The sequence below is a fragment of the Gymnogyps californianus genome, chromosome 22 (assembly GCF_018139145.2).
Source record: "Gymnogyps californianus isolate 813 chromosome 22, ASM1813914v2, whole genome shotgun sequence".
Lineage (NCBI taxonomy): Eukaryota > Metazoa > Chordata > Aves > Accipitriformes > Cathartidae > Gymnogyps > Gymnogyps californianus.
In genome coordinates this window covers 100,674-124,459 of record NC_059492.1, presented here as the reverse complement: position 1 = coordinate 124,459, position 23,786 = coordinate 100,674, and the positions used below count along the sequence as shown (strand labels likewise).

The 23,786-nt window shown below is 40.9% G+C and overlaps 1 protein-coding gene across 1 annotated transcript in view; it reads right to left on the bottom strand.

Annotated features, from left to right (window-relative positions):
- The window catches only part of KDM1A (lysine demethylase 1A), a 45,890-nt gene extending 23,405 nt beyond the window's left edge, over window positions 1-22,485 (bottom strand). Inside the window, exons 1-8 of the mRNA XM_050909776.1 lie at window positions 22,186-22,485; window positions 19,143-19,308; window positions 14,047-14,106; window positions 10,219-10,352; window positions 6,147-6,225; window positions 5,056-5,148; window positions 4,176-4,282; window positions 2,056-2,137 (exon numbers count right to left, since the gene is read on the bottom strand). Of these exons, the coding sequence (XP_050765733.1) occupies window positions 2,056-2,137; window positions 4,176-4,282; window positions 5,056-5,148; window positions 6,147-6,225; window positions 10,219-10,352; window positions 14,047-14,106; window positions 19,143-19,308; window positions 22,186-22,470 (1,006 nt within the window). The 5' untranslated portion in view covers window positions 22,471-22,485. The remainder of the gene's footprint in view (window positions 1-2,055; window positions 2,138-4,175; window positions 4,283-5,055; window positions 5,149-6,146; window positions 6,226-10,218; window positions 10,353-14,046; window positions 14,107-19,142; window positions 19,309-22,185) is intronic.
- Between the last annotated feature and the right edge of the window lie 1,301 nt (window positions 22,486-23,786).

Sequence of the window (23,786 nt, the reverse complement as noted above, 5' to 3'; positions counted from 1 at the left end):
TGATTATAAAAGCAGAGTCCTAGGGTGGCAGCAACCTTGGTACAATTGAGAGTTTATAGCTATAAACATATCTTCAAAACATTTGCAAGCAGTGTTTAAAAAGCCAAGGAAAGGTCCCACAGTTGCACAGTAACTTCAGGAGCTTTTGAAAGTGTGGCGACATGGAGATGGAACCCGAAGAATTCAGTACCTAAAAAATTAGTGGAACTCCAACAAGTGACACTAGTGAATACAATCTATGAAGATGAACCATGGACACCAACTGTATCTGGAAGATGTGTAACTAAACAGATCAGAAACAATCTAGGAGACTCCACGTAGGAACATGAGAAAGGCAGAAAGCACTGACTTTAAGAATCCAGAATCACTAAACACCAAAGCCTCTCTGTAAGTACAGCAGAGGAAAGGAAAAGAATGGACACAAATGGGAAACGGCACAGAGGAGAGGCAACATGGGCGTCCTCCAGAAAATTAACTTTGGGAAAAGTTTTTCAGATCTAGCTTCCCAATGTTCTCCGATTCTGTAATCCAATCAAACCCAGAGCCTTAGTTCAAAATAGAGGGGGAAGTTCAGCCACCCTAATACCTGCCTGTCTTTAGAGAGGTGACTGAACAAGCAGAACAGAGTTCTGAAACAGGTATAAATAAGTTCATGTTTCAAGTTCAACAACCTACTAAAAATTTTAGTTCTTCCACAGTTTACTAACAAAACCAGAAAAGAACCCATAACTTCAGTCTTTCACCTTCTCGAACCACAAGCTCAACCCCTTCAGTAGTCTTCCCACCTGACATCTCTTCCAGATTCAGAAATACGAAGGATGCCCTTCAAACCATCTCCTTCACTACAGGAATCTTTCTTTCTCCATAGCATATGCTGCCTCATTCAACGCAAAGGGTAGATTCTTTTGGAAAGGAAACACCCACGATGAATTAAATATAAAAATATTACAGTCTTTCACTAGGCAACCTTAAATCTCTTTTACCAGGACTGTGCAACTTCAACATTCTTTGTCTACAAACAGTTTCTGTATGCAATTTAATAAAGACTAACCATAAGACAGACACCGAGTTTTGGCAGTCAGTAAAAATCAGTTAGGTTTTATTATAGGTGTTATAATATTTTATCATTTCACTGCATTACTGAAGGGTATTCCACACTAAACACCTGCCCATCTTAGCAGAGTAATCAGTATCAATTACTGATGCCATCCCATAAACCAGCATTAAGCAGGAAGAAATATGGCTTGTTTGCCATTATTTTTACAACTATTTTTGAAATCACTTATAGAAAGGACTTTTGGGGTTAAATCCTGACTTTAAGAAGGGCTTCTCTTTAGAATGGCTCTGCTCTTCATTCCCCCTCCTCCCTTTTTTTCCTGTGTAAATGAAAAAAACCCACTCCATCTCTTTGGGGTCTCTCCCATCTAATAACTTTGCTATTTATTTCCTCTTACTTACTTTGCTCTTAGCTACTCAACTAATCCCCTCACTACATTCCTACTTCTCCATGTTCAATTTCAGCTTATACTTTGGAAGATCCAAGGGAACAACTAAGAGAGTTACCAAGAAATTCAGTCCACGGACCTGAGCTCAGAGGTCAGTGGCAGCTGTGTAAAGCAGCTTTAGAAAGACTGGCTCAGCAAGTGCAGTGAACCTAGTGCAGATACCACCTTAAAGGAATTGGGCAAAGGAACAGACAACAAAAGGACAGCATCCCAAGGAAAGAGCAAAGAATTCCACTAAGCACAAGCGAACTGTAAAAGAATGGATCTACAATAGTTTGATGACATGACAAGCACCTGTATGACTTCAGTGACCAATGAGAGCTATGGCATCAACAAAAATCCCAGCTTTTAGTGTGGGCTGCCATCTGTTCTGAGGATTCACTGATGAAAAATGCTAACTGCCAAAGAGGCTGAACTAGGACATCTATTTTTTAATAGTTAAAAATATCCCATTATTTTGGCCATGAAAGGAAATAGCATAAGGTTTCAGATTTATAACATCTTGTCCCACAACTTTCCTCCCCGCTCGTTTTTATTTTGAAAAACTCACCAAGTCCTGTTACCACCATTGCTCCTAGATCAGCAACATAGTTCCCTTTGCGAAAGGTAGCAACTCTTCCCCCTACTCGGTCCTTTTAAAAACACAATATATTAAACCTCCGGTAACATTCTGCAATACATCTCACTTAAATATAATCACTGAAACTTCTACAGAATGTGGTATATGTATTCTCTTATCCAAAGGTACAATAAATAGAATGTACACTTTTCCAAGAACCTCTGCAAATGAACACCTGATCTCAATTAATTTGCCTAAGTTAAGGAATAAAATGTTTAAGTTGCATTTAAAAAAAAAAGGAAAGAAAAAGAAAAAAGATGCCTAATCTGATTTGAACAGATTTAACTATATCTACAGTAGGATCTACTGCGATTCTAAAACCAATCCTTCATTGTCCATGGATAGAGATTAAGCTACGTACTAGATTTCCTCCTCCCACTTCCTACCACAAAATCCAATAGTTACATAGGAAATGATTCAGCTGTGCTTGAGAAAACTAAATTTTAGGGTTAGAAAAACCATCAGCCAATTATTCCTATCTATTCTCCACAGAAGAGCCAGCTATCAATCAAGAAGATAACCACGAATCAACAACCTATTTTAGAAGCAGGAAAAAAAGTTTTTGATTCTTGACACATACTACTGACGTAAGGATGACACATTTTCCTACCACTTTAAACTTAATAAGGAAAAAAAAAGCCACCTTTCCCTATTCTCAGTCCAGCTAGAAGGATATCAGAAAGAAATATCAATTACAATTGGGCAAAGATCTCAAACAGCTACTAATTCATATAAAAATGTAAAGTTTGATTTTTAGTAATTAAATCAGCAATTCAGAAGCATAATAGTCTAAAAGTTACAGAAAATGAGTGGACACAAAGAAACTACCACCTGAATCGCTGAAATCATAATGCGAGAAAACACCAGACAGCCTTAAAAAATAAAAAAGTACAGGCTACTCAAGAAGGGATGCAGAGATGCAACAGTCTAGAGAAAAATGACCGAACAATATTGTGCATTATTTTAAAATAGCCTCTTGCCAGATCTACATACTGGTTATAACAAAGATGCATAGAACAAAACCCAAGTTACAGCACGGATCTCTTTCTTCCAGCCTAAAAAAACCCAACCAACTGAACAAACAAAAACCAAACACCCCCCCTCAAAAAACCCCAAAACTGAAACCCAAAACCAACCAACCAACCCCACAATACATTCAGGTGAGCAAGAGACTCCTAAACAATTGGATTATTGTGCTCTCCTTTGCTCTAGTGGTATGGAAAATGTGAAGCACAGAGCCAGCAGCTCTTGCTCCCTAGCAAGAGGAGCAGTAGCTAGCAAAATTAAGATCCTGAAACGTTACTCCAACAAAAAACTTAAGCAGATTATTTTAATCTGTGCTAGAAAAGTGTCAGAAGTAAATATACAAGCAAAATGAAGTCAGGAATTAAACATAAGATAAATTCCAATTTAACTGGTCAATGGATTTATTTATTTTAAATGAGTATCAAGCTGTTCTCAATTGATTAGATTATATGAAAAAACCTTCAACTTTAAAAAAAAAGGAGATTCCACTTAGGGCTGGATATAAAAGAAGAAAATCAGCTAGTTCACGTACCACAAAATGTAGCTCTATATAACTTTAAAGCCTGTGTTAAGCACACAGTAATAAACAAGGAAAGAATTAATGTAGACTTAAAAGGTGCAAGAAAAATATCCTGCCTGACGTTGTATGGCAATTGCAAACAATGATTCTATTTAATAGGCAAGTTCTTGAAATACAGACTTGCATTCTGCTTTCCAGTGAAAAATCAGTTCCTAATCACGAAAGGAAGAAGATTCCAGCCTGTTACTGGTGTAAGCGTATGACACTAGCACCTGACTATACAGTCCACCCCTGAGAAAGCATTAGCCAACTCCCAGTGAGAACAGATACACTTGCTTCCTAGTGAAACAGGTTTAGTACTCAGCAATACATCCTGGCTGCCTGTAACTACACACAAGCTTACCCATCTTGGGCATGCTGCTGGGATACTTAGCCTTATGCTAGTACTGAATGTGGTTACTGGTTAAGTTTCCGTATAGAAGTAAAATAGCACAGAAATTCAAACCCTGGCTTCCAGAACCGTGACATCCATTCCAAAACTCTGCAACTGGCGAGCTGCTGCCAACCCAGAGACTCCAGAACCGATAATGATCACCTTTCCCGTCTTCTTGGCTAAAGAAAGAGAAAAATAAGTAACAGGCTCTATATGTGCATCACTACATTGTAAGCCGTCACGGTATCTCTTAAATGCAACTTTAACAAGAACAAAAAGCAGCTTCCTTCTCATCAGTAGTTCTGACAGAACAAACTCTTCAACAAAACAAATAGCCACAAAAAGAAAATCGAAGTAATTATGTACATAATTAGGGTAACAGTAAAACACTTTACAATTTTTCTTAATGAGACAGGTACAAGAAAAATACACCAGTAGTGCATCTGTGACAAGGAAGAAAACAGGAGGAAAAATACTTCTGAAGGACAATCGTTTGAAGAAGAAACTGATTATTATTAATTACTGTGGGACAAAGTATCACAGTTTTATTTCTTTCTGCCCCAGAAGAATAAAACCTAGAAAGGACAGAGAAGTTCAGCACTTGTAAAATTCAAGCATCATATAAGCATATAACAGATGTAAGTACAGTATTGTGTTTCTCTCTTTTGTTATTCAAATGAGGAACAAAGATAACTCATTAAACAGTGACAGCCACCGAATTATCTAGAGAAGATTTGCAAACATTTTCCCTCTCAGTGATTTACTTAAATACATGGCTTCTCCATGCCAAAATAAAAAACATGAACATCTATAGCCAGATGGCTTTCCAGTCTTTTTTTATTTTCTCAGCACTGCAATCCTAAAAAAAAACCCACCACTCAAAAACTTGTCCTAAGAAATCACAGAACAATAAAACAAAACTCCAATTAGAAACAATTTTCAAGTTTCTTACTTGGAAGGGGCTTCACTCTTTTGTAGATACCAAAGTTGATTAGACCATGCCGCTCCAAATAGCTGTGTACTCTGTGAACAAGCACCGTATCACCTAAAAAATTGTAATGTTTTAAAATTATTCTGTAAGTTCGGCAGCACGTATGTACTGAAAACATATTCACAAGCAAATGTATCACAGCAACAACCCAGAAAAGTCACACTGAACACATCCCTTTCTGCACCCCCAGCTGCTCTACTGAAGAATCCATCTTCTTGAAGAAGGCTGAGGTTAAATTTTTCTGGAAACCACAAGCTGTTTTCCATGCTATACTACAGTTTTGAATACTGTCTGAAAAGCTGTACAGGACATTAAATGCTTCTATTTATCTAGCGTGGAAGAACACCTTTTCTGAAATTGACTGCAGAAATCCAGAGATCTTTACACAGAACTGTAATGCGATTTGCCAGTATTAAGCCAATCCATTACTGGAGCACTGAATTCTCATTTTTATAAACAGAGTAATTCACTACTTTGCAATACTTGACAGTGTATCTGCGTTCATTTCAGCATTATTTTCTTCTTTAATTACTTTTTCTTTATGGCTCCCCTCCACCCTTTTCCATTTTACTGGGATCTTTTTTGAGAAGGGTGGAATGGCCTACATTTGCAAGCAGTAACTCCTCGCTCTTTTACTGCCTTCTTTCATGACAGCCAGTCTGTTCAAGTCTTATGCAATTTTTTAATGCCTCCCAGAAACATTATGATTAAGAAAATCTCACAGTTGCAAACCACCATGAAGTTGTAGCAAACCTTAAAAGCTGCATGTGAATTCACTTGCAGGAAACTTCTGTAACAACCCATCTTTTTATCAGCTTTTTTGAATTCTGCTAGGGATATATTTCTTTACCAGACAAATGAACTCTAACAAATCTGAAACATGAGCATACTGCAATATCCCGTTCTGTACACGAACGCTCATGGAACTCCACTAACAAAAGGACCCATCTGAAGTCCTCTCTTGATTCTGAGCAGCTTTTCCCCAACCAAAACTGAAAAAGAATAGTAACGATACGTACAGTATGGTTTTGGCAGTAAAAGACTTGACTTACTATTATAAGGTGCTTCTAATTGTTGGATAGTTGCCTCAAATGTCAACTGAATCTTAGGGTTATCCAACCAGAGCTGCAGCTGTATTTAAACACAAGACACATTATAAGAAGACACATTATATTAAGCAATACAAAAGAGGTGTTTTCCATCTGCGTGTTTGTTACCAAATACTGTTAGGAGATGAAACCCTCTTAACGAGTTAAACTTTGGCAGTGCTATCCAAGCTGCACTGAACTTAGCCTTCCAGTGTTCTTTAAGGTGCAACACAGTCCATTTTAACTTCCTACACCGTTTCAACTAAGTGGAGATGCATCAAGTTAGCAATCTCCTAATCACACATACAAGAAAACATACACTGGAAGAACAAAAGCTACGAAATGGAAGCGCCAGAATGCTTATATGTACACCTTTCCTTTCATCTGCATGGCAAGTGTGATATGTGTGATATTTTAATTGGGCATGCAACATCAGCCAGCATCTGACTTTTTGGCATCAAATTTCACATTGTTTTTGTAAAAGGTACAGAAGTACTTGTCATCTTATGAAGTTTATTTATCTCAGACCTTTAATCATCTAATCCATCTTCACTGATATAAGACACTACCATGGACTACACTGGCCCCGTATATACAAGAAAGAACATTTAGAGGACAGTTACAGTTCAAAAACCAAGCAGGAAGAGCTGCCTGTGCAGTATTAATTATGTCACTTCATGCTAGGAAAAAAACACAGGATAATAGAATCACACCTGTTTTCCCAAGAGAACTATGACTTCATGGCATGGATGGCAATAGTTAATAAATAACATTTTACTGTTCAATGCCTAGATCTAGGTCATACACAGCATCTCCACGCCATTTTACTTTCCAGAGTTAAGTCATTTATTTGGGTATTTCACTACAATTGCACTACTGAACTTCATAGCTCCTCACAGACACCAAATTAAAGTGGAAATCATATAAGCATAATGAATAGGAAAGATTAAGAAAGAATTTCCATATAATTTGAGAGGCCATTTGAGGCAAAGTTCATCTTTAGCATAGTACTTTCTTCTACTCATTTAGCAAGTAATTTTTAATAATGTTCTTTCTGATAGTTTCTGAGTGTGAAACTAACCATTTTGTGGTACTATGTACTGTAATGCTAAGATGCCATTCTCAGCGGGAAGACTGTAAAGCCCATAATCTATATTTTTATATATAAATCTCTATGTATGCATATATACAATTACTTCCATTATTCACATTAGTTTTCTTTTATTTAATATTAATTTCATCTGCTATGTTATCAGCCAGTTACTCATAAGAGTCTTCATCTTTTGTAGTTTTTGTAGTCCTCATTTTACTACCTAAAATAACTTGGTATGTGCAACAAACGACCATTTCTTTACAAATTCTGATTTTTAGACCCTCTACGAATACACAGAACAGTGCAGGCCTTAGAAGATTTTTAAAGGCTTCAAACCACAACCGCCCTGCACTGCCACAACAGATCGTTTATCCTACATTCTGCTTTGTACATTTTCATTATCTACTTTAACCAACAGTAATTTAGCAAGACCTTTTACTGTTTTGGTTTTTTGGTTGTTTTTTTTTTTCATTGGTTGGTTGTGGGGTTTTTTTGTTTTGGGGTGAGGGGGATTCAGGTAGAAGATCACATGAAGTGGATCGCCTTTGTTCGCCTTCTCATGAGTCCTTTGAAGAACTCAGATGGACTGTAAAGAATGACTTCCCTTTATAAAAGCTACTGTGAGCCTTCCAAAATATGTTTTTACTTACCAGGTCATTCATTCAATTCTTGACCCCATTTGTTACCAGGCTAATTGGAAATATCAGACTTACTAGTCTAACTCCTTGTCGTGGTTTAACCCCAGCAGCGGCTAAGCACCACACAGCCGCTCCCTCACTCCCTGCCCTGCTCCCACTGGGATAGGGAGGAGAATCGGGGAAAAAAGGTAAAACTCGTAGGTTGAGATAAGAACAGTTTAATAACTAAAGTGAAATACAGTACTAACAATAATAATAATGAAATATAATAATAGTAATGAAAAGGAATATAGCAAAAAAAAGAAGGGGGGGTAAGAAAAAAAAAAAGAAAAAAACCCAAAAAACAAACAGTGATGCACAATACAATTGCTCATCATCTGCTGACCGATCCCCGAGCAGCAATCCACCCCTCCCAGCCAACTCCCCCCCATTTATATACTGGGCATGACGTTCCATGGTATGGAATAGCCCTTTGGCTAGTTGGGGTCAGCTGCCCTGGCTATGCTCCCTCCCAGCTTCTTGTACACCTGCTTGCTAGCAGAGCATGGGAAACTGAAAACTCCTTGACTTAAGAGAAGCGCTACTTAGCAACAACTAACACATCAGCGTGTTATCAACATTATTCTCACACTAAATCCCAAACACAGCACTGTACCAGCTACTAGGAAGACAATTAACTCTATCCCAGCCAAAACCAGGACACTCCTCTAACCTCCGGGAACTCTGGGTGTTCATGCCCTCTTCAGTATTTTCAAATCCCTTGGTACTGTGCCAGCTATAAGTAAGAGGATGCACACTGCATTTCACAGCTCTTCCAGAGCTCTGCTGAGCACTGGGTTTATATTACCATTTGCTTCATCTGCTGTTCTATAACCTTTGCTACCCTGACTGGAGGAGATCCTCTCACAAGTCTTCCTCGGAAAAGGATTCCTGCTTAGGAACTTCTCTAAGTTTCCTCCATAGCGAATAAGGACCAAAGACCAGCAATGCAGCTTTTCTAGTGCAGCCCTGCAAATACCCCTTACAAGCACTTCTTTAAATCCCAGTCATTTATTCATTTCAGTGGAAGGCTTTTCTGCTTCTAATGTGTTTGTAAAAGGATTACTCACTATAGATTTTGAGCAAAATGTTTTTCAAACTTTTTGGCTTGCCTTGGTCTGTTTTTACGCATCTCATGACTTCCCAAAAGTTACAGTTTAGGTTAATTAAAGCAACATTTCACAGGAATAGCAAAAGTCACGCTCTTAGCATGAAGATGTCCACCATGCACAAATTTCAAATAACTTCTTTAAGTTATTAAGCATTGGATGCTACCATGGTTAATACACTGTGACGTGCCTTGATCATCTTAAGTCTATGAAAAAAATTGAACGGTGCATAAGGTGTTTTCTCTCTTAACTATGGTAACAAAGCAATTTTCAAAATATTTCTTGCTTTCCTACTGTTAATTTTTCTAACATGACTTAAGTTTTCTAAAACACTCTTTTCTAAGTACACGAGAAAGCCCTGAACCCTGTTTCTGTGCTGAGGAACCTAAAAGCATTGTCACAATTTAAAAGTATCATCTGCAAAACACAATACTACTGTTTAAATTTTATTAAGGTTTAAACTTCAGGCATGTTTGCCTGAACTCAAGTGAATGAACTCCCCAATGAATTATTTGAATATTGCCCCTTCTTTCTATATTTTAAGTTGCATGGAAGTCTTGAATTGGGCAGAAATGCTACAAACATTCAGAAGCAGAGTTTCATTTCAACATTACAATTTCTTTTATGAAATCAAAGCTGGCACAGTAACTATTCTGTTCTGAGAATAAGCCACATGACTGGCTTGATGTCTCAATATTACAGCAACTGAATGCTAAGGAAAGTAAAAAAAATAAAAGCTGAGAGGTTTGCCTTATTCTAAGCAACAATGTATTTGACTGAATATTATTTTTAAGTATTCTACAGATACTTCTTTAAGCTGAGATCAAGTAATAGAACATTTGCACCAGCTTTCTGTTTGTTTACTTTTTAAAAGCTGTATTAGCTGAATCATATAGTTTTGATGGTTGTTACGACTGTGTTTTGGATATTGTAAATATACTACAGATTCTTTATGCTGCCTCACAGCATTGCCTCAATCAAGAACTGGATAACACCTTCCTTAGCAACTTACAGCATGACAGGATGCCAGGAATGAAACCCCACCATCTCAAAACCAAAAAATCTACCAACTGTTAGACATGGTAACTGCGAAAAGTCTTTGCAAGATACACAAACGTCCTACCCTTTTTTCATCAATACTTTTACAATAAACTTACGGTGCGGTTCCTGATGTACAGAAACACCTTCTGAGTCTGCTGTGGCCCACTGATTATATCAGGGAAGCAGGCAGCTTCTTGAGATGTCATACGGTCATGTGGAAGTCTACTCTGGAAAGCTGCACCCTCCACACCTACAATAAAAAGACATGTTGTCTACAGGCACTGCAAAAGGAACTGCTAAATAAGTATTTTTACACACCCTTCCTAGCCAGTGCATCTAGCCATGAGATGATATGGTGGCCAATTTCATGTCATACTTTCATTTAGTCCTTTTATTTACTTCTGCAAGACATGCAGGGTCCCAAGTCAACAGTTCTTTGAATTACAGGTATCATGTAGGGTTAATGAAAAAGCTATACTACAGGGGGAAAAAACCAAACCAAACCAAAAAAACCCTGAAAAATAAGGAGGGCAGGAGCACAGATCAATATAATATATAATACTATATATATTATATATAACATATATATAATATCAATAAAACATAACTGCTTTAGATGCCGTCCTTCATTTGTGTGGTTTCCAGTTTCTACCAGAATAGGAAAAACATTTTGGAACCCGTTCAAAGCCAAAAGATCTATAAGATACAAGCACAATGCCTACAGTCCCCTCTCACCTGCTTTTCAAGGTTTCATTTGCACTGAACTCCTCAAGCTAGAGGAACCCATCTTAACCTCTCTTTTTGCGTATTTTATATATTCACAACAGGCAGTGCAATGAAATACAATCCTACTTATGCTTTTCCTGTGTCCCCTCCCCAAGTGCTGCCTACAATCAACAACCACAGATTTCTGACTTTTCCTTTTAAATGCTCCACATGTACAAGACTAATGTTGAAAATATACAGGAGACATTTTCTCTATGGAAAGACTTCATTCATAAAGGCACCTGTAGTTCTATCAATTCAAACACTGGCAATGAAGTAATAATACAGTTATTTACCCTACATTCCTCAAGCTCATTTGAATGTTATACTATATATAAAGTAACAAACCAAGACACAGCTGCATAAAGTGCTACAGCGCAAGTAGAGTGCAGAAAGCAAATCTTGCAGGCACAGCGAGCAAAATGAAATACTGAGATGTGAAATACAGCAAGAACAATATAAATCTCATATGTCCTAGGAAGTGACTTAAGATCAGGACAGACAGAGGAGAGGACATTCAATCTGGACAGATATAAGCCAATACATCCCAAGGGGGAAAAAACCACAAGTAACGCAGTAAGATTAAGATCATTTGCTGAAACTGGAATTGTTCAAAAGATTATAATAAATATCAAAGAAAATATAAGCTTGCAGTGCGTTACACTAACCAAGACAACTGTTTGAAAGTTTGAAGTTCATGTGCAGAGGTACACATGTCACTGTACTGGGGAGAGGAATTCTCTTCTTTCAATTCTGGTGCTACCACACACACCTTTAACTTCCAAGCATGTTTACATCCCAAAGGCGAAGAAAAAAATTTAAGCAAGGAAACGGTTGTGAAGCTAAAAAAATTAATTCACAAGCAAAGATTAGAAGATCTAACTGTGTGATGACTCAAGGTAAAGAAAACTGTCTAAAATCATTTACAGGAATTTTACAAGAGGAAATTAGTAACAGAGGTTACAGAGCACTGCAAGAAAGTAAATTGAAATTAGCAATAGTAAAAGTTGACACACCCACAATGCTTCTTGACAGTAATATTCAGCTATGGAATAGAAACCCTTAGCTCTGCTAGAACGTCAGCTTCTCCAGTAATAAATATCCTCCAGCCCTTTTGTTGTCCTTCAGTCTAACAATGGACCAACTGTGCAAACATCTACATATGAATGTATATGCTAAACTATGAACTCTGTAAAACTGTGCATATAAATCAAACCAAAGTTACCAATTCTCTGATACTTTATTAATGTTAACAAAGCTTAATTAAGGTTCTAGATCATCAAGTGTTAGCAAAAAGCTCAGCAGCACAATTTTCAGAGAATGGCCAATTAAACAAAGATTTGAAATGCTGAACCTGACTCCCTCTTACAGGCTTATGCTAAAAATGAGTGTGCCTTCTCCAGATATTTGCTAAAAAGCGTTGACTGCCATGCAGCGATCAACTACCAGGAAACTCTCAGACACGTGGATTTAAGGCAACTCGCCAGTTTCTTGAAAAGCTTTGCGATTTATTTCTTCAAATTGAAAGCCAGAGAAACTGGTGCTCCTAACAGCCTCGGAAAGAACTCCAAGGTGGGGGTTTTTTGTTGTTGGTTTTTTTAAGGCCACATGTCTTTTGTGGAAATACCCAAACTTTAAAACTAAAATATCAAAATAGCTCCGGATGAGTACTGGTATTTAAGAGGGAAAAAAAAAAACCCAAACAAAAAAAAAAACCAAAACCCCACAACAGGTTTGACACCAGGATTTAGAAAAAGCCTAGCTATTATTAGCAAAGATATCATTTTATTTGGCCCAACCACCGGAAGATCTTATAAGAACTAAATGTCCTTAAATTTACTCCTGCAACTACACAGCTCAAAGTTAAATCAATTTCAGGCTGATTAAATCCCCCCCATCCCACATCCTTATTGCTTGTGTTTCATGAAAGCAGCACATTAAAGGGAGTACCAGTTCAGAACTATACACGCTTTCCTTGGGGCAGGCAACTCTTTAATGACTGTAGGAATGGGTCTGCCTAGACTGGATTCTCATCTCCACACACATTCGCGCACACACTTGCCAATTCCTGACATTCAGCATCAGCAACTAATGTGCTGAAGTTCTGTCTTCTTCCCCACAGAAGGAATCTTGAGGTATGCTGCTCATTTAAAGACTTACTGAAACATCTGCAGATGAAAAACACTCTGAAGGAAAGTTATTTGGCTGCTGAATCAGACAATTGCTAAAGCACACCCTCAGCTTATATGTAAAACGCAAAATATGCAGAATTTCCAAACAGCCAATGCCTGCCTAAAAATGAAATAGGCAATGCATCCTTAAGCGCACAATCTATCATAGTCAGAAATTCTGTGGAAGTGGTAAGATCCAAAACATAACTAGACTCCTTTACTTAAAACAGCAAGGATCCACTCTCAGATGAATATCTTGAAGTTTTATTTGCTTCAAAAAGAGCAACTTGGAGGTACAGAATAGGTTCTGGAGCCTTCGACTCCTTTGCTTAAAACCCTAATCCTCAATCGTCAAGTGAGAGCGAAAGTTGCAGAGTTGGACGAAGATTTTCAGTAGCACTCTAAGTACTTAAGAGTAAAGACACCAATTCTGGGAATTAAGCAATAAGTGCATACTGCTAGCATCAGTACTTAGATCAAATGGCAAATGCAATTCACAATCCAGTCCACTGAGAAGCAGACTATGAATCTCCACAACATATAAATCTCCTGGGCTAACCACTGGCACACAGCTCAAATACAAACCCTTTCAAAAGAAAAAACAAAAATAAAGGAGCAAAAAGGTACTCCACGCTATGTTTCTTCAGCAAATTAGAAAAAAGGTCTACTGTGCTGAAGCCCAGGGCTTTCTGTGTCATTCTAGGTGGTAGAAACTGGCTAGGTAAGAAATATCTTTTTGCACGTTTGGACTCCTCTGAACATGGAGAGGAGTGGAGGGAATGAGAGATCGGCCTGAGGCATTTCAACATAGGTTAGCGTCCTTTTCCACAGTTGGTACAGACCTCAACTGAAGTTTGAAAATACCCCTCACTTTTTTAACAGGTGGGTAAACAACTCCTGTATCTCTTGCTAAGTTCTGGACAACCACACCCATGCGCACTTGCAAGCATCAATCCCTAACTTGGCGGCTCTTGCTACTAAGTGGCAAGCATCAAACGCCACCCTCACCTGATGCTTGGCCGTCTCCATACCCTCCAGAATTGTCGTCTTGAAGTCCTCCTGCTTGCCCTGTGGAAGGAAAGAGGAGAACTCAGGGACCTTACTCCATAAGTTAAACCATACTGGACATAAAGGCCCGGCAGTTGGCGTTTTAGGTATTAAATTTCACCAACTAACTAAACCCATTTTCTGAGAATCCCATCTTCTGGAACCTAGGTTCAGGCCACCAAACTCTGTGGTCTTCTAAAGTGTTATCCATGTTGCTGGAACGCTTTACATCAGACTTTATGGGAAATAAAGAAGTACACAATATGTAGCATTCCTGGTGGCTAAATACTTATGATCAACTTCATTAATGGCTAGGATTTGAATAATAAGATTACGTTTCTTACTGCCAAGATCTGGTGGATGGATACCATCAGATTCTATGGATCTCAAACCATAAGAATTTGATAATCTTGCCCTTGGTACTCCCGAGTCTCCCCATATGCAAGGGGATAGTTTGAACCATTCTGAAAAGCCTCTTACTTTCAAGAGAGCCTATTCTTTTTTTTGCCATAAACCCTTCCTTGAAGCTTGATGACGGAACTTTTTTTGAAAGGCTTGGACCACTTATTTTGGCTTCAGCGCCCCTGATACACCAACAATGTTCTAACACACTAAGACCACCTTTGAAGCCAAGTACATGTCAATACCATTGATCAGTAATGTGATCAATACCCAGCACTGAAAGACATCGGTCTTTCAACATATCCAGGGCTGGAAACATGAGGAAAGGCAAAGCACTCATCTGAAAGATCTGAAGAAGTCTCAAAATTACCTTAGCCTGCATGTAAGTCCTAAATAGCAGCCTTGACAGGACTACAACACAACCAGGAACACAGCATGTCTAGAACAGAGATGAATACAGCTGTGATGTCTGCAGGAACAAAGCTAATATAGGTCACCTCACACACTGCTAATCTTCACAGGAGACGCTAGCTCCGAGTTTAGCTTCTAAGTGATATTCTTCCACAGTCAGATGTTTGCCTGAAGTCTTGTCACCTCCAGAGAGCAGGAAGCCGTGGAACTCTACAGAGACGGCCGAGCGCTGTTCGGCTAGCTGCTCCTGTACCAAGGTTCCTTCAACCAAGTGCTTCAATAGTCAGCAAACTGGGTATTTTCTAAAGTCCAAACAAACCCCCACTGAAACAAACTGCTGAGGTCAAGGTAGCAAATGGAACAGTCACTGCCTAGAGCACAACTGCTCAAGGTGTCATCTCCAAACACGTAAAAGTAAGGCCTAACCTGAGGCTGAACACACAGTTGTTAAGGTTACTCTTTAGAGTTTGGGATTGGGCGCACAATTTTGCCAGAATGTAATTTGAGGCTCTTAGGGCACACACTAACTTAAAAGAATTTCATCTGAACTACAAATTTAACACCTAAAGCAAGGCACCGAAAGTGAACCAAATGTTTTCATACTTCGATAACCTGGATTAACATCTGCAATGTTTAACATTACACATCTACAGCTAAGAAAAAACAGGAACTGAAACAAGACAGACATTTTCATTCGGCTACAGGAAAGGATCAATAGTCAGTACTTTTATATAATCAGTCTACCAGCAGGGAAGTTCAGAAACTCACAAGAAAGACTGTGAGAAATAATTATATTTTGACAGGCCTCAGAAGTCCCAAAGTCGGGATTCTTTGAACTAATATGTCTGCAACAGCAAGAGAAAATTCCTCACTTCACCTACACTGTAAGTACTTTATTTTGCTGGGAACATTACAAGACCTGATTCCATCCTGGGAGAGACTAACACAACTCAAACATTAATATTTACACTCCAGCATAGGCCATTAATTTGCAGGCAAAGTTACACTTGTGCCTTCCGTAAGTTAAGAAATTGAAAAAATGCTGACACCAGCCTGTGGCATTTATTATCCCTGAATTAGGCACTGACAATGAGTAGAGGGGACAAAATTGCTCTCAGTTTACTTACAAAAAGAAATCAGTATTTTCCTCTTCTGTTAATAACAGCTAAACCATTTTCAATATTAGATCAAAGAAAAGCATCACTATTACTGCTTGCTTGGACACAATTCTAAACGCTATCCAGACTGAGTACAGAAGTGTGGAAACAAGGCCTGCTAGTGCAGATTCCCTCTCCTTCCCCATAAGAAAGTCATGTTCCAGCTGCAAAGGAACAAAGCAGCAAGCAAACTGCTGATCCATGTTAACGTAAAATTATTGCAGCTGAATACAACATGTGCAAGAGCAGAATCCGCTGAAAGTCTCAAAGCAACAGAATAACGCACCATGAGCTGAAGAGCAATAAGGAAGAAGGTCTACAAAGGGCTCCACTTCATACAATCATCTACTGTCTTAAAATAAAGAATAGCCGCACAAGATTACCACCGAGTACTAAATTTAATTAGGAAAACTGACAAGTCAGATGAAAGACAGAGACAGAGCACCACTAAGTTTGACTATTCACTTGACGTTAGTCTGGATCATATGCAGTCTCACACTTCCTTGGAAAACAGCAGCTAGAAACCTAAGATTACCACAAAGTAAGAATACTGACAAAACTAAAAAGACAGGAGCTGGTAAAGAAAATCTTCAGGCTATAAAACCGAAAACCCAGTTTGGTGAGGGCAAACAAAAAAGATCCTTAGAGGAGAAAAATGAAAGAAGCAAGCTCCTTAATTTCAAAAGGGATATTGGCAAACAAGAACACAAATGTCATTCAGCACTGAGTTTGGAAGCTTTTTGCTATCAGACAATATTTCTCAAGTAAAAAAGAGGAGGGATACTTTAGGGAAATTATCTTAATCATGAAATACTGTTATGCCTTTTAAAACTGCTCTGCAATAACATGCAGTAAATCTTGCAAATCCAGACTATTACAATCTGCATAGCCAAAACATCCGGAATTCCCCTCAGCTGAACACATTAATGGAACCCACCCCAAATAAGACCAGCATTTCGCTGTCACCTAAAGTGTGAAACTTAATGACCTCCTTCTACTGTAAACTGTCTGTAAGGACAGACTAATGAAATACCAGCTACTGTCACTATTAGATTTTTAAGTTTGCACAATTAGGCTTTTCAACACTAAAGGTCATAACCTGTAACATCACAGCTTTACACCTCTACTGCGTTACCTATGGGGTTTTTTTGCAGGCTTTAAACATACAAAGGAAATTATTAAGGTCTGCAATGAGAATAAATTAACAGTAATACACAAGCTAACTTTTTGTATTTTGTTAAATTTTTAATGTGCAATCCTGCTCTACTATTACTGTCCCATTTAATATTTCTTATTGAACACTTATATTTTTGCTTCAAAGAAGTGACATAGAGAGAAAACCTCAAGTATAAACACTGCTGCTATACACAGCAGACTCCATGCCTCTTCCTGCTAACGATTGTTTGAATTAGAAGTTTCAATGCGCTTTAACAGCCAGCATAAGATGACCTGACGCTCTTGACGTCTGCATTAATAAAGACAAAGATAGAGAGATCCACCAATGTATATAGTTTCAGAAGCCTTTAAAAATACAGCAAGACTAGCTATGGAGTGACAACTGAAAATCTGTCATCTTCCTACATCACTGCTTCATGCATATCACAGGATTTCTAGGAATGGAGAAAGGATATGATGACCTGAAATCCACTTACTTCTAGGCAGCTAGATATAGCCTGTCTTAAAATTGGTTGCATTTAGATGACTAAATATAATGCTTGCAGAGTATCTGCTTAACCGACTCTTGTGTGTATAAAATAGCACGAGTCTATCACTGCCTATCTTCTACATTTCTTCCTTCATGGGATAAAACACTGTACTTCACTGATTATGCCTCAAACTGATTTCAATAATCATTCTTAGAGGCACAAAATGGTATCAGAGAAATATCAAAAGTGTATTGATATGGGGTCTCAAGGATTAAACCCAAAGTCTAAGCTAAATTAAATAGTAAACTTAAGATACTTGCTTAACTACACCTATTAAAATTCCATTTTTCATAGATCAACTACAACTAGGGGCATGGAGGATTTTTATCATTGCAAATATTTCAGTCAAGCGTATGAGCTATATTATTCCTGTATCAAGCCAGGAGCCAACAGCCACAACTGAGGAGGGATTATGGGGGCAAATCCTAAGAGATAAAACACAACGGTGGCTTTTAATATATTTTCTGAAACCAAAGGTAAGTATCCCCAAACTGACATCAGTCCTATTGTCTACATTCTCAAACCTGCCAGCCAAAAAGAAGCCAGTTAAGAGCAGTAAAACTGAAGACTAACAGTTATTCACATCAGTGATGAACCAGCAAAAGTTCAACCACTAGATTTCAGCTATTGTCTAAAACCAACTAGCACACACATCATCTCATGAAATCTCTCCGACAGCTAAACTTTGCAAAAGCATGATTTTGTAGATAGTAGAGTGATACACCAACATCAGACCTAACTAATGGTGGTAGCTGTAAACACAACAGAGGTAAAGAATGGATAGGGTACTGCTAATACCATAAATTTCAAAAGCTGCTTCCTGAACAAGACTGACCAAAAAACTTTCCATGTAAACTGAAGCTGTACAACTCTGTCAAAGGTAATGAGGAAAGCACTGAAGTTTAAGCAAACACTATCCAACCAGAACTTAAGATCACAGTCATAGTTTAAAGCCACAGGAATCACTGTATATTAAATCTCTTCTCCTGCATAGCAATCCCCCCAGCAAATCTAACCTCTTTTCTCTCAGAGGAATAAGTGAATGTTGGTACACGAGCAGGTGTGGCAGCTAAGTGCCAAAGAGTCTATCCTGATCAATAAGCTTCCAAAGACAAGTCAATAAGGATCAAGAGAATCTAGCATGAGAAGTTTGGCTTAGTTTGGAATTAGATCATGCATATTCCCATGTTTTATCAGGCTGCTCTTCTGCATTTTTCCCCTCCTTCCACATATGGGGCCAGCAAAGAAAACACTGTAGAGCAATCATTCAAAATCAGATCAAAACCAGACACAGGATTCATGATGCTGCACCTGACCCCGCTTAACTTCTGGCAATAAAACAGGTAAGTAGTGTCAGAGGAGAAGGTCTCTCTTTACTCACCAGATGGCTCCTCCGGCTCGCTTTCATTCTCTTCTTCTGCAGGAGCTGGTGGAGGTGGTAGTGGTAGTTTTTTCTCTTTCTCAGCTTTAGCATTTCTCTCTTCTTCAGAGTAATACTCATCTTCTGACAGATTTGCAAGACTCTCATCCATCTCTCTATACTCCACCTGTAAAAAGCACAAGAGTATAAACACATTGAAGATGTCTGTAAGTCTCACTACTAAAACGAACATTGCAAGCAACAAAATTGCTTACAGCTCAAAGAAAAGGCCTGAGTTACCTTGTCCAGAGTCTTATTACAGCTACCACGTTATAATATCTTCAACAGCTTAACAAGTTTCACGTGTTTTTACCTCCACTAAAAAAAAATGTCTTCAGCACCCAACTGTCCAATAGTAGGAACTTTCTACTCATACTGAGTCCAGTTTATGTGTATTTGTTATATCATCATTTAACCTCTCTAGTTTTCTTCCCTTCCTTCACCTCCCTACCAAACTCAGGGACAACAAATTGCCTCTGTGTCCAATCCATATGCTGCAACTTGAATTTATCTGTCAAACATGGGTGACCAGAACTGTACACAAGATTTCCTGAGGAAATCCCAACCGTGTCCTGTACAGAGACGTATCTTGCACAGATAGTCTCCTGTTTACTGGAAATCTTGCCCTGGTACAGAGGATCACATTTGCCGCCTCTCCAGTATGGTCACACTAGTGGCTCAACATAAGACCCAAAAAAATCTTCATTGCCATGTGTGTTTTGTTCTGTTCTCCAGTAAAAATAAATAATATCAGCTAAAAAGACTCGCTCCAACTTAAAGTAACACGGAAACCCCAAGAAATAACTTAGAAGGGATGCATCTCATACTGTTTAATAAACCAAGCTTTCTTCCAAAGTAAGAATTCCAATTGCTATTGAATGTCCCTACCTATGGGAAAGGAAAAAAAGCACTTCTCACAATATGCAGCCATAGGAAAAATAAAAAGAAAGCAGCAGTGTACCTCCAACAGCCTACAGGTCAGCTTCTACCATGAGATGACAAAAGCAACTCTGCATTTCTCATCAAAAGAATGACAAATCTTTCACATTCGAAGTTCAGTCATTAAGAAAGGGCAACAATGGGCACGTTTCAAAGTAGCATTGGGAAGCCCATGTATAGGAAAGCCTAAATTCAGTAAAACACTAACACACACCACCATCTGCTATCTTTCAAATATTTACATTCTATCCTGTCCAGCACATTCTGTGTTTCACACTGTTGAGCAAATGTTGCACCACCAGGATCTTTTGTGAACTCCCACTCTGAAGCAAGTTACAATGAACCCACAGCATCATAAGTATAGTATCACAGGTATTTGAAACTAACACAAACCAGTTCTGCCATAAGACCCTCTGAAGTCTCCCATCCTCCTTGAGCTCGCACAACTTTCAGAGAACAATCAAGTCCAATAAAAAACTAAGCTTTTCCCTAGGTTTATTTTTAACCTGGATACCCTCCCCAACTGAGTTCACACCACAAACATTCACAGTAAGGCGACCTTGTGCTAGCCGGGAGTGATCATGGGGATATACTGTGTTAAAAGAGATTAACACCCTTAGCAAACGGGCATTATCAATGCAGAGAAACATCACCAAAATACAACCCACAGATAGTGCACTAATTTCTACTTGTTAATAGACCACTATAAAGCAAGTAAAACCCAGGTATGCTGCCTCTGAAGATCACAGAATCACAGAACGGTTTGGGTTGGAAGGGACCTTTAAAGATCATCTGGTCCAACTCCCCTTCCATAGGCAGGGACACCTTCCACTAGACCAGGTTGCTCAAAGCCCCATCCAACCTGGCCTTGAACACTTCCAATGATGGGGCACCCACAACTTCTCTGGGCAACCTGTTCCAGTGCCTCACCACCCTCATCATAAAAAATTTCTTCCTTATGTCCAATCTACATCTACCCTCTTTCAGTTTAAAAGATGCACCAGACTGACCTACCCAACAGTTCCTATATGCAAAGGACCGGTCCAGCTATGACGTGAGGCAAGAGCTCTGAAGAGCAAGGCATTCAATGCCACAGCTACAGTACAACAGAGTTCCTAAAAGTAATTTCAGCTTCCATATCAAACTCACCCAGCTCCAGGCACAACCAAGACGTTCAAAGTCTTCTGCAACAAGGTTTCCAAGAAAAAGTTTCACAAAAAAAAGCTAATGTTCAGACATGTTGAGAATAACATATGAGAATTACATACCACAGGCCCAAATTACTGGCAGCTGTTTATGGCCTTTAGATTTCATTGCTAAATCTCACCCTTAACACAGCATTAGCTCAACTCTCCAACACCAACTGAGGGGAGCTGAAGAACAGTGGACTGAGTGAAGCCATCACCTTTATAACCTTGCAATACCAGCATCACTCCATACACATAAGCCTCAAGAGAAGCTGCATCCACATACCTCTAGTAACAACATGAATGCGCTCATGAAAATGTAAGATCATAAGAACTCGGGTGCAACGCTAGTCTGGTTGTTTTTTTTTTTGTACTGCTCGGTATCTGACCAGGAAGCCCTACAAAGTTCCGAGGACTGTTGCAGACTGCTCTCCTTTGTGAGAGTGCAGGAGTTCTTCCCAGACCTTATGAAGGTGAGCTGTAACAATAGGAGACCTTAATCCGCATTAGCTTCCTGCACGTCTGCATGTTATCCCGCCGGAGGACTCGCCTCCCCGGGGCAGCACCCGCTCCCCACACACCAGCGCCGCCCGGTAAAGCCCGACCAGGCCGGGGAACCTGCTCAGCCCCGCGCCCCCCAGGCAGAGCGCGGTCCCGGGGGCGCCCGGCCTGCCGCCCGCCCCACCGGCCCCTTCCCAGGGGGCCGCCCGGGCGGCGCCAGCTGCCCCGAGCAGGGGCGGGGCCCGGCAGCCCCACGGCCGGAGCACGTCCCGCCCGGGGCCGCGGCGCCCGCCGGACCCCCCCCCACTCCGGCCGCGACTCCAGGCCAGCGGGGTCCGGCGGGGCCGGGCCCGTCGCCCGAGCCCCCCCACACCTACTTTGGCCCGCTTGCGGCGGCTGGTCCTGCGACCCTCGGGGGTCTCGGCGATGCCAGTGGTTTCGGCGCCGGGCGCAGGGGCGGCACCGGCGGCCGGCGGCTCGGACAGACCGCCCGGGGGCGAGGCCCGCGGCGGCTCCTTCTTGCGGGGAGTACGCTCCGCAGCACCGCCGCTCTCGGCAGAGGAGCCCAGGGCCCCCGCGGCGGCCGGCGGAGGCACCGGCGCCTCAGGCCCGCCCTCGCCGCCCGCCGCCGCCTCCGCGGCCTTCTTCCCCCCCGACAGCATCGCCCCGGCCGCGCCGCGCCGCCCCGCACAAAGGAGGCCGCGAGCAGGCTGCCGGCACCGCCTCCGGACGTCACCTCCGGGCCGCGGCGCGCGCGCACTGGGGCGCTCGTGCCGGCCGCAGCCGCGCGTGCGCAGGCGGGTCCGGGCCGCCTCCGCTCGCAGGGCCGGTGGCGCTGCCGCTGTCCCCGGCCGTGCGCGCACACGGGGCAACGGCCCGCGGTCCCGGGTTGCAGCAAGGGGAACTCCAGCCCGGCAGGAGGAAGGAGATCGCCCGCTGAAGAGCGGCTCAGCCGGCGAAGAAGCAGAAGCGGAACACCGGCTGCGAGACCACCTCAAACCCGCGTCTCCCGGGATCGGGGCAGGACGCCCAAAGATGGAGGCCACGAGAACCATGTCTCAGTCTCACTGCCGGCACTGCCTGCCTGCTGTAGCCCTTGCTGTTCCTACAGACATAACGGTTGCCTTGAGTTCACAGATTATTATTTTTATCTCAGGCACATTCCAGGGGAGCCCCCAGTTACTTGCCTGGCCTCGCAGAGCTCGTCATCAGATCTGTGTCCCGCAAGCCTCCCAAGTGCCTCCATTAGATCACTGTAGCAAGGTGAAACAACGCACATCAGTTCATTTTCATACGATCAGAGAAATTTACCTATGCATGCATCTCTTCCACAGTTTCCCTGCCTACACATCCGATCCAGATACAAAGCGGCAGGACCTGTTGGCGACCAAGAGAAGTGAGAAGCCCTGTCGCCATAGCAGTCCTGTGTGGACATACGTATGTCCACAGCACAACTCATGGAGCCCCTTGAAGTGTGCCAAGACTGCCGAAAGGGAGATGTTTGTGCCTATTTCCATAAAGTATTCCAATTTTAGTCGTCCTGTCTCCTTCCAAGGTCTGGGCTGGACTTCTCCTTGCCATGTCCTCTCTCAAGCTTCTGCTTACACCACCAGAAAAAGCTGGTGAGGCAGGGAACGGGAAGCTGGAGCTATCAGCCTTTGGGCAGAACACTGCTGATCAGTGCCCACCATCCCCATGAATGCCTGTGTGGAGTGTACTGCCAGAGATGTTCTGCTCTGGGTTCCCTCGCCTTGAATATTTGAACATCATTAGCTAAAGGTAACAGAAAACAAAAGCCCACTCTTGCTAATTTTCTTGCCTCTCCTCAAAACTGGTCATTAATCAGAAAGGACATGCGGCTGATCCTAGTAGACATACCTTGTCATCAAGCTGGTTTGTACTGGCTGGTCATGGGGCTGTGTAGACACTGTAGGATTTAGATACGTGGGAAGGCAGCAGCTGCACAGAAAGATTTAGG